Below are 12,478 nucleotides of genomic sequence, written 5' to 3' on the forward strand. Positions count from 1 at the left end.
AGTGTGGGTATTAAATTCAAAATTTAAATCTAAATTAGAATCCACAGAAATGGACTTTTTGAGATCTGCTCAATGTTCAAAACTAGATAGATTTTTTTAATTTTTTTTTTATTCATTAGGGATCATCACTTCCCCTTTCGAGGATCAGTCTCCCCGCACCGCTGACGCACAACAGAGTTAAATACCAGCATACATAGAATCATTTAACCAAAATGTAACATAGGTACAAACAAAGTTAGATGAAAAGAACCAAACTGAGCACCTCGCTCAGAAAGTAGAGTTAACACTGAATAAGAGCCACTTTGCTCTTCAAAATAATCTGGAAAAAGTCATTAAGTTGATTAAACGTAGTTTCCTTCCGTATGAGATGATACATATCGCAGGGCCAAGACAGATCTTCTTTTTTGGCCATCCACTCCAGGTAATACCTATTCACTTGCCATTGAGGACAATCATACACCAGATGTTCCAAAGTTACTACTTCCTCTCCACAAACGCACGTCCTCTCACCACGTATATTAAATCGTTGTTTGTAAGCTCCTAGCCCATCATGTCCGGAAAGACACACCAGCATAGTCCACTGCAACCTGAACCAAGTCAACTGCCCAATCCTTTCTTCGACATTGGGCAGGAATGCAAATGTCCTTCGACCTTTTTCGCTTTGAATCCACTTCTCCTGCCATTTCCTAATAGTTAATGTCCTCAGTTCCTTTTTGACCCAACTCATGGGAACAGAATGAAAAACACAAACATCCCCTTTAGTTGCTTCCTTTGCCAAGTAATCTGCACGCTCGTTACCAAGAATACCAGCATGCGCTCGAACCCACTTGAAATGAATTTGATCCACCAGGTGATTATCACATAACATAGAGTGAATCCTAAAAACCTGCGCATGAGTAGAGCTCCTATCCATCATGGCTTCCAAAGCACTCCGGCTGTCGGTGTTAATCCGTATTCCTTCATGCCGATGATTTATGATACACCAGTCTACTGCCTTCTCAATTGCCAATAACTCTGCTTGATAAATGGAACAATATGATTCCAACGTAAACAATTCATTATAAATTTCCTCCTTAAATTCGTACACCACAAAGCTGGCACCTGTCCCCGAATCCAACCGGGAACCGTCAGTATAAATTTCCGTCTTGACTTGGTGAACATCCTTAACATTAATAGTATGCCTTTTAGCTGGATGTGGCAAATACTTAGCAGGAACACCCCTTTTGAAATTATGTAAAGGTAACGAGAGACCAAACATAAAGCCCTCTCCAGTTTTCTTTATCCAGTACCTCTTGGCTCGCTCCTCAATTAGCAGCTCCAATGGCACCTTGCCTGCCAAAACCACGAGTGCCTCGGTAGAAGTGGTCCTGAAACACCTTGTCATCCTTAAGAGTGCCGTCCGTTGCGCCTGCTGAAGACACTTCTTTTGAGTAGTGGTGTTCACCTTTTCCCACCAGGCTGACGCAGCATAGGTCATGATCAGTACAAACATCCCGTCATATATCGCTTCCATAGCTTCCGATTTTAACCCCCAGGTGCCGCTTGCAACCTGGGCAAGCTTAGAAAAAAAATTAAGTTACTTTTAATCTTCAAGTTCTTTATGTGCTCATTCCAACTCAGCCTAGTATCCAAAATAACTCCAAGATAACGCATGTGAGTTACTATCGCAATCTTTTCCGTCCCCATCTTAATAATCGGAGGTCGCTTCTGAAGAGCAGAAGAAAAATTCTTAGCAAATACCATCGCTTGGGTCTTCTTAGGGTTAAAGAGCAACTTACTATCCATCCCCCACTGGACAACATCGTCCAATAGATGAGCCAATCTCAATATCCCTACGAGACTTCTCCGGATAAACCACCATGATATCGTCGGCATACGCTGTACAACGAATACCTTTCTCCAAAATCTTCCGTAGAATAATATCAAATTGAATAATCCAGAAACCTGGCCCAGACTTTGATCCCTGAGGGCAACCCCTCTCGAGGGTTTTCTCAACATCAATGTAGTTAAGAGTATACCTTGCTTTACGCTCAGTAAAATAATCCTTCGCAAGTTCGTACAAGTTCCGTGGGCAGTGATGGGTCCGTAATTGATGTAGAATAATTTGCCACCAAGCACAATCAAACGCACCTTGAATATCCAAACTTATTGCCACTGCGTACTTGGCCTCATGTAACACATCCTTACTATCCTGAATTACCTTATTTATCGCATCGTCAGTGGCTCGTTGAGCCCTAAATCCAAATTGGACATCGTTTAACATGTCATCATGCTCCCAATACATAATCCTCTTAATCATCAGGTCATCGAGAATCTTCCCCATGACAGGCAAAAGACTAATTGGCCGAAAGCTACCAGGGTCCGTCATGTCTGTTTTACTTGGCTTTGGAATTATCACCACTTGTGCCTTCTTCCACCTAGTAGGAAAAACACCATATTGCAGACAAGTATTAAACACATCCTGGAAAACCGCCGGACAGACCTCCCAAATCGCCTGGACTATCTGTATAATGATATCATCTTCTATTAAAAACAAAAAACCTTGATAATTCCAGCAAAAAATATTTAATAATAATAACGTTTTCGATCTTCACCAGGGGCTCGATTGGCCTTAATCTTCCTTATACACTCCTGAATTTCCTCAACAGTAAAAGGAGGGTCGTTCCTCTCCATATAGCTCTCCTTCACCTAGTAGTCGGTTTATTCCTGTTCCCGAGAGCAAACCTCACCACGAAGTCCAGGGAAAATTTTTTCAACTCTTTATAATCCTTATAGATATCCTCATTCTGTTTAAAAACATACTTAAATAACTTGGTTTTGACAATTTCCTTTGGAACGGCATGAATTATTACTTTAGGCAATTTCTTTTTAGGTTCCTTCGCTGACATACCAGAAATGGCCTCAACAGCCTCCTTTAACTTTAGCTTATCTTCCTTCCTGTCGAATTCAACCGCAACTGCCCCATTCCGTAACTTCCTCAAACCTTTAAACCGGACGTTTTGAGGATTGGTATTAATGTTTTCCTTTATGATCCTCTTTGTGTGTTCTGCATCTCCATCTTCCTCTCCTAGCGTAGGTTGCACTAAAAGTACTTCTCTGGATTCCACTGGCCTTCTATTAACGAAAGGCGCTCCTGTAATGGCCTGAGCAAAAGTTTTTCCTCCGAATCCCTGTCCATGATCTTGTATTTCATTCAGTTGTTCCTTTATACTGGTAACCATCTGCAGTAAATCCTCCTTCGCAGACAATAAATCGATAATTTTCTTGAACTTGTCCATAATTTGGGTAATATGATCTCTGGATCCTATCTTCGATGTCTTGTTGGCAATAAGATACTGATGAAGTTCCTCTTGTAGTTGATTAGCTGTAATGACTCCTGCACTTTTCCCTTTACCTTGCTGATTTGCAAGGCTAGGGAAGCCATCTTCACGCTCCAGCGTGACATCTTCCTCTTTATTTCGGGGAAGCACAACTTGTGTTCCAGGAAGTGAAGGCTCAAAAGCCATACCACTCCCACCAAACTTGCCTTAAAAGGCAACTTAAAGTAAACGCAACCTGTCTTTGGTTTCCCTTTCGGTACTTGCGGGCCTCACCACTCAGAGGTAGACAGTCACTTTCCCAAAGAACACGAGTTAAAGCAGTGAAAAGCAAAGCAAATAGCTCGAAAAATCGCCAAAAAACACACTCATATAGTTCACAATTGGGACCAAAACTAGATAGAGTGAGAAATGAGGAAATTAGGAAAAAAATGGATTATCAAAACTCTATAGTCAACTATATTCATAACAAACAATTAACCTGGTATGGCCATGTTCGGAGGATGGAAGAAGATAGACTACCACAAGAGAAATTGAAATGAATTCCGGCCAGCAGGAGGAGGAGAGAAAGGCCGGGGACTACAAGGATAGAGGAAGTAACAAAAGCTATGGAGCACAAAGGACTGACAGAGGAAGATTGTCAAGACAAGAGAACGGAGAAGAAAAGTTTGGGCACAAGAAGATGTTTAAGCATTATTAACCTATATTATAATAATAGTAATAATAATAATAACACTGCACAAAAGCCTGGGCACATTACAATTGAATAGAAACACATACATCACACTACAGAAGGCCACTATATTGAATACATGTCATATTGTGAGAAAATTCCTGAATACAGACACACACACTGATACACTTCTTTAATTTCTGTTTTGGTTACTATGCCTTGACTTTGGTCCGGCATAGTACACAGCCACCGGTGTTAACCGAGTATATCTCACTTGACCCAACATAATAATAATAAATGTCATGAATAGAACTGTATTTGAAATTGATGATATCAAATTCATTATTCTTATCCATGTTACGATGATAAAAGTGTTTCTAAGTTGATCAAAAAATTGAAATGAAGCTAAATATATTATGTAGAAAAATACAAAAGGTTTAGTAAATCAACTTTATAATTATATATAAATTCAATTAGAAAATTTGCAAATTATAGAAATCAAAACATGTTTGATTGAAAAATGAAATTGTACAGCATTACTACATGAGGAAGATACTTAATAGCTATAGCATCGTGTGATGAACAGATATACCTGTTATTATTTTTGGCTGTTTTGTTATTTTTTTGGAGTGTAGCTTCTGTTATATCTCTTAAACCTGAAATAGATGATTTTTTCTAAAACTGTAAGATAAGTGTTAGTAAATCTTTGACTTTTTATTACACTGTAAAGAGACCATTCCATGTCCAAATACTTTTTAGTTTACAATCATTTGTTGTGAGGCTATAGAGAACAAATTTAATTATATACTAACCCAACTTTTGAAGCTACCATTCTGTCAGTATTGAAAGTGGGTTTCCCAAATAACTTTTCAAAAATAGCAAATCATCCAATTGTGGAACAGGATGATACATAACTAGACATCGCTTTTCCACCTTTGGACATAAAGATTTCTGGCCAAAGAAAATTCAAATATCATGCATAATATCACAAAGCACTCAGCAAAATATATATATTCATACACTTAACACCTTATTCTTGCCGAGAAAATTTATTCAAAACAAACGTTTTCAGCCTGATTCACAGGCCATCTTCAGGTTTAGAATACATTTGAACTAAAATTCTATCATTGGAACACAAAATTCAAATTCAAAATTAATAAGATACATTTAAACAAAAATTAAATAGACAACATAAATACCAATAAACTAAAACATAAAATATATAAACATGCAAGAAATGAATATATAAGTATTAATAAATGCAATACTAAGACATTCAATAAAACAGTTATAACTATTGGTTAGAGCCCTTATTAAAGTTCCTAACCATGAACTTCCACGCAGAGGGTAGACTTTCTGCGTCCCTCGCATTTAGACAGCCTTCTTGTAATCTACTCCTATAAATCTGTAACTTTTCTGCCGTCAATGCCAAAGATGGAGAAGATAAAGTGTTTATGATGGTCGCCTCATTCCATTTAACTATAGCTCCTGGCGCTTGCGCCATTTGGGACAAAATTGTTGTATTAGACCTCTTTCTGATGTTATAACTATGCTCCTTGATTCTAAGCCCTAAACTTCTAGTGGTTACTCCAATGTAGTCTTTTTTAACGCCCAATTGCATGTTCTCATATGGAATTTTATAAACTCCTGCTTTCTCTTCTGATTTTATACCATCCTTATCATTCCTGAGGATTTTGTATAAATTAGGCGCCCTTTTTAAAAGCATTCTCGAATCTTTTTTGTGTGCAATCTCCTTCATGACTGTATTCATACTCTCATTATACGTAAATTTTACGCTTTTATTGGGAGCATTTTTAAAAAACCTTTTTTCGATGTTGGCTTCATACTTCTTAATTAATCCCAGAATCGTACTTTTTTGGTAACCTAGGGCCTTGGCTACGTCTATTATTCTATTCATTTCTTTCCTCCTGTCTTGTACTCTTTCACAATACAAAAATGCTCTTCTTATTAAAGCTCTGAAAGCCGCAATTTTATATTTATACGGATCCTTGGATTGGGAGGGAATGTACAATCTGCATTTTCTCGACATTGATATTACATTCAGAAAAGGCCACCTGTCCACTAACGTTTTTATTAAACCATCACACAGCCCTTTGTACATTCCCTCCCAATCCAAGGATCCGTATAAATATAAAATTGCGGCTTTCAGAGCTTTAATAAGAAGAGCATTTTTGTATTGTGAAAGAGTACAAGACAGGAGGAAAGAAATGAATAGAATAATAGACGTAGCCAAGGCCCTAGGTTACCAAAAAAGTACGATTCTGGGATTAATTAAGAAGTATGAAGCCAACATCGAAAAAAGGTTTTTTAAAAATGCTCCCAATAAAAGCGTAAAATTTACGTATAATGAGAGTATGAATACAGTCATGAAGGAGATTGCACACAAAAAAGATTCGAGAATGCTTTTAAAAAGGGCGCCTAATTTATACAAAATCCTCAGGAATGATAAGGATGGTATAAAATCAGAAGAGAAAGCAGGAGTTTATAAAATTCCATATGAGAACATGCAATTGGGCGTTAAAAAAGACTACATTGGAGTAACCACTAGAAGTTTAGGGCTTAGAATCAAGGAGCATAGTTATAACATCAGAAAGAGGTCTAATACAACAATTTTGTCCCAAATGGCGCAAGCGCCAGGAGCTATAGTTAAATGGAATGAGGCGACCATCATAAACACTTTATCTTCTCCATCTTTGGCATTGACGGCAGAAAAGTTACAGATTTATAGGAGTAGATTACAAGAAGGCTGTCTAAATGCGAGGGACGCAGAAAGTCTACCCTCTGCGTGGAAGTTCATGGTTAGGAACTTTAATAAGGGCTCTAACCAATAGTTATAACTGTTTTATTGAATGTCTTAGTATTGCATTTATTAATACTTATATATTCGTTTCTTGCATGTTTATATATTTTATGTTTTAGTTTATTGGTATTTATGTTGTCTATTTAATTTTTGTTTAAATGTATCTTATTAATTTTGAATTTGAATTTTGTGTTCCAATGATAGAATTTTAGTTCAAATGTATTCTAAACCTGAAGATGGCCTGTGAATCAGGCTGAAAACGTTTGTTTTGAATAAATTTTCTCGGCAAGAATAAGGTGTTAAGTGTATGAATATATATATTTTGCTGAGTGCTTTGTGATATTATGCATGATATTTGAATTTTCTTTGGCCAGAAATCTTTATGTCCAAAGGTGGAAAAGCGATGTCTAGTTATGTATCATCCTGTTCCACAATTGGATGATTTGCTATTTTTGAAAAGTTATTTGGGAAACCCACTTTCAATACTGACAGAATGGTAGCTTCAAAAGTTGGGTTAGTATATAATTAAATTTGTTCTCTATAGCCTCACAACAAATGATTGTAAACTAAAAAGTATTTGGACATGGAATGGTCTCTTTACAGTGTAATAAAAAGTCAAAGATTTACTAACACTTATCTTACAGTTTTAGAAAAAATCATCTATTTCAGGTTTAAGAGATATAACAGAAGCTACACTCCAAAAAAATAACAAAACAGCCAAAAATAATAACAGGTATATCTGTTCATCACACGATGCTATAGCTATTAAGTATCTTCCTCATGTAGTAATGCTGTACAATTTCATTTTTCAATCAAACATGTTTTGATTTCTATAATTTGCAAATTTTCTAATTGAATTTATATATAATTATAAAGTTGATTTACTAAACCTTTTGTATTTTTCTACATAATATATTTAGCTTCATTTCAATTTTTTGATCAACTTAGAAACACTTTTATCATCGTAACATGGATAAGAATAATGAATTTGATATCATCAATTTCAAATACAGTTCTATTCATGACATTTATTATTATTATGTTGGGTCAAGTGAGATATACTCGGTTAACACCGGTGGCTGTGTACTATGCCGGACCAAAGTCAAGGCATAGTAACCAAAACAGAAATTAAAGAAGTGTATCAGTGTGTGTGTCTGTATTCAGGAATTTTCTCACAATATGACATGTATTCAATATAGTGGCCTTCTGTAGTGTGATGTATGTGTTTCTATTCAATTGTAATGTGCCCAGGCTTTTGTGCAGTGTTATTATTATTATTACTATTATTATAATATAGGTTAATAATGCTTAAACATCTTCTTGTGCCCAAACTTTTCTTCTCCGTTCTCTTGTCTTGACAATCTTCCTCTGTCAGTCCTTTGTGCTCCATAGCTTTTGTTACTTCCTCTATCCTTGTAGTCCCCGGCCTTTCTCTCCTCCTCCTGCTGGCCGGAATTCATTTCAATTTCTCTTGTGGTAGTCTATCTTCTTCCATCCTCCGAACATGGCCATACCAGGTTAATTGTTTGTTATGAATATAGTTGACTATAGAGTTTTGATAATCCATTTTTTTCCTAATTTCCTCATTTCTCACTCTATCATATCTCACTCTATCTATCTAAGTGTATGAATATATCATGCATATTTTGTAAAAAGTTTAAAACTATTATCTTTGTATTTAAGTGATTACAAAATGACTTGAGAATCAAAGGAGTGACATTCATTTGACAATAAAAAATTTTGAATGTCTTAATATCCAATTTTTACTTAAAAACATAAAGCTAAACGTGCTAATAATAATATGTTTTAATATTGATTATTATTATTAGCCGACATTAGATACCCATCAAAAGAAACATTAAATAAAAAGGTTGCCGACGCCATACGGGACGAAGAAACTACAGGTATTGGTAATGGCAGTTTGGCAAATATGCCTTTTATGTGCTCAACTAAATGTTTCTTTTCATCTGTGATTGTAAATATCCATGAGCAATTTTTCCTTGTGAGGTATGTGATGGCAAGTCTGTCATCAGATGCAGTTTCGTCCCGTTTTTACTCGGGCAATACTTTGGCAGTGGCATTTTGACGATCACTACCACCCAGAAAACTTATTAATGATGTAAATATAGTTCTTATAATGATTAATTTTCAGAAACTGCAATGCTGATTCAAACCTACCATAACACAAACAAAATCCATCCGACTAACGATAGACCTATTTCTTCACTGCTAGGATGGAATGCCGCAAAACATTTTGACCGAGATTCTTATAAGCATACCCAAAAAAGTCGAACAAGACCCTCGAAATTGATTTACACTTTCTGGTCCACGCAGTTGCACCAGTTTTGCTGAAATTTACAGTGCAGATTCAATACATGGGTATTATTTAGCAACAAACTTTGGGAAGTTTCTTGACAAAATACATATTGCAAAATTTAAATAGTTCCACCTACAGACAATCTGTACATGGAATGGTCTCTCCTATATATCTAAAATAGTTGTTATATTGATAATTTATGTGCTATTCTTTAATATCAAAAATTTTTGGGCATAAAAAAAATATAATTTTTCTTTCATTTAAATAATATTGGCTGTTCAAATTGCACTTGTTGATGGAGTAAACTCTTCCTCTATACAAGGTATAGTCGTGGAGAGTACTACCCCATCCCATCACTCTAAAATAGACACAGTTAGTATCGACCAAGTGCAATTCCTCATTGTGCCAATTATACTAATCAGCACGGTTCAAATGTGTCTGCTTGTAATGGAGATTATCATTGAACCCAACTCTAGAATTATCTCTGAAAAAATTCAGGCGTGCACTGTTGTACCCACTTTCACTTTGTTTCATCAAATTGTTGTCCCCAAAGATCATTGGACCAAACAGATGGAAGTTGAAGGACAGAGGCAGGACCGGATTAACCCACTAGACATTTTTTTTCTTACCGGGCTGCCTCCCTTCCCGCAAGAAACAGAACGCACAAAAACTATAAAACAATAAATAAAACAAAACTAAATAATGTGAAAAACTAAAACAAATCTTAAATTTTTATTAATAAAAAAATATTTAATATACAACAATAAATTTTAGTTTTTCTAGAAAAGTTTGAACAGTTTATTTATAAATTTAAAAAAATTGAAATTTATTTTATTAAATGTCTAACAAAAGTTGTTATACAATAATATTACCTTAAAATATTAATTGGTTAATATTTAAATAATATAATATTTTACCCACGAAAAGTAAATTGAGTAATGAAAAAGATAATTTAAGTAAAAGCCAAGATAGTTTAAAAAAACTAAGTATATAAATATGAATAGACTTAGTTTACTTTTCTGAAATAATCTTATTTACAAATCTTTTCAAAATAGAGTTTGACAGGGCCCTAGACATTTGTCTCATTTGTCTGTGCGATGATCCGGCCTTGGACAGAGGGCACCAGATCTGGCATCCTCTGACTTCAACATGTTCGGTCCAGTGAAAGACAGTCTTTGGGGACAACAGTTCGACGATACACACAAAGTGAAAGTGGGTATGACAGTGCACACCTGAATTTTTTCAGAGAGGATTCTAGAGTTGGGTTCAATGATGGCTCAAATGTATTGCTTTTTAATGGAGACTGCATTGAGTAGTAACTTTGCATAGAGGGAGAGTTACTTTACAAACAACCACTATTTTGAATTTTGAACTATTTATGTCAGTAAATAAAAAAGTTGTGTCCAGTTTTGCATTATTTTTGGCAGAGCTCTTGTGTAAATTATACTTCCTTTGCATCATTTTATGATGCTATTATTTCTATATTTTGGAAAATATTTCGGGTTCATTTCATTGTGATAAATTGCATTTCAAAGAAGAAAATCTGTATAATTAATACAGATTCTCTATGTAATATTATAAGCATAAAAGTTAAAGTTTCAAATGTGACAAATTTTTCATTGTTTAATTTTGTAGATTAATTTACACGAAAGATTACCGGTGCAGGTGGACGGAGAGCCGTGGGAACAATTTCCTTCGTCCGTAATCATCACACACTTGAAACAGGTCACCATGCTCTATAATTATTCACAGGAATAAAACTCAAACATTGAATTTGTGTGTGTAAAATCATTACAAGTGCATGCTAAGTTGATATTATTAATCAAAATCATTATTAAACATATTTTGAATCATTAAATAAGAAAATGTTAAAGTTAATAGAGTTTATATCAATATACACATTAATATACATTTACGATTTTAAATTACTTGTTTAAATTATATTCAATATATCTTACTATTGTAATGTTTTTTATATATTTAATTTTATTTAATTATTGTTAATATATTTGTTTTTTAATATATTTTATTGTATTTATATTCATGTATAAAATAATTGTTTTTAAAAAAATTAAGTTTTCATTTTGAATTTAATACAACTAACACACTTTATAGTCTGTACTTAACCCATTGAATCCTATTATACAATACAACATTTAAATATTCATTAATTAATGCTTTTATACACAAATTATAAATGTATCAGTGTTTTTTTCTATAAACCAGTTAATAAAACCATGTACGACGTTAGGCTTTTATCAAAATTTCCACTATTTTAGATAATTAGGCTTTTTGGTTAACAGCTCAAAGCTGTACTTTTCAAACTGGCGACGTTTTCTCCAATTCGTCGGGAACCGATACCATATTTTTGGATTCGGACATCGGAATGCCCACGTAACGGTATCTTCGTATTTAGATAAGTACGCGCCGTAATCGCGTAACACGTCCTTCGAAAACACGGCATTACTAAAATCATACTTTCTTTCCTCGAGTCGACGGCTTACGGCACCGGTCCAAGGATCACCATCCGTAGTCGAACTAAGTCGACAAACTTATAGCATAACTAGAGCTACTTTACAAACACGCACTGTTTAAACTACTAACAAAACTAGAGCATAAACAGTATCCTTTAGGATATCTGTTTATGCTCTAGTAGTTTAAACTACTTCAGTTGAAGCTGCTTTAATTTTGGGAAGTGTTTTTATTAGAAATTTCTACTGCTTAATATTGTAGGTGATGCATTATTAACTGTTTTCCCCATTTTTTGCTATTGATTGATATAATCCTTCCAAGACAATGAAATAAAATAATTTGCAGTACTTGAGTACTAGTATATTGTAGATGGATTCCTTATTTAAGCTAAATTCTCAGCCCTCCAGAAGTTTGAGTTTTGATTTTGACGTTAAAAATTTAATTCGTGCACTTAAATGTTAACCAGATTTATATATTACAATAATTACTTGCGTAATATAACTATTCCAGAATTTCCAATAAAGATACAACAAATACAAAAAATTACATCATAAATTTTAAGAGCTCATTAGAAATTATTAAACTTTTACAAAATCATTTTATAATTTCTGATATTTAATGTAGAATAGATAAGAAGTTTGATAAGTTTTATTTTTCCCGAAGACAATATATTTAGATCAATAAAATGATTTTTCTAATAAAGACACTTCAAAATGAAATTAAAAATAAATCAACAAAGTGATTATTGGTATGAACTATCACTACTACTTACAAAAACAAGATTAATTTTACTATTTCTATTATGCAAATTTAAACGGGACCTCAAAGATGTACCGGTAATAGTAGAAAGTTGATGCCAGAGAAGTGTGTCGTAATGG

At 34.4% G+C, this 12,478-nt stretch overlaps 1 protein-coding gene across 3 annotated transcripts in view; it reads left to right on the plus strand.

Annotated features, from left to right (window-relative positions):
* The window catches only part of Dgkepsilon (diacylglycerol kinase epsilon), a 107,115-nt gene extending 96,071 nt beyond the window's left edge, over positions 1-11,044 (plus strand). For all 3 annotated transcript variants that reach the window (XM_067272324.1, XM_067272327.1, XM_067272326.1), the window contains one exon: positions 10,764-11,044. In XM_067272324.1, coding sequence (XP_067128425.1) covers positions 10,764-10,886 — 123 coding nt within the window. In that variant the 3' untranslated portion in view covers positions 10,887-11,044. The remainder of the gene's footprint in view (positions 1-10,763) is intronic.
* The last annotated feature ends 1,434 nt before the right edge of the window (positions 11,045-12,478 follow it).

Source organism: Centruroides vittatus, unplaced genomic scaffold (genome assembly GCF_030686945.1).
Source record: "Centruroides vittatus isolate TY-2023 unplaced genomic scaffold, ASM3068694v2 contig_436, whole genome shotgun sequence".
NCBI classification, from domain to species: domain Eukaryota; kingdom Metazoa; phylum Arthropoda; class Arachnida; order Scorpiones; family Buthidae; genus Centruroides; species Centruroides vittatus.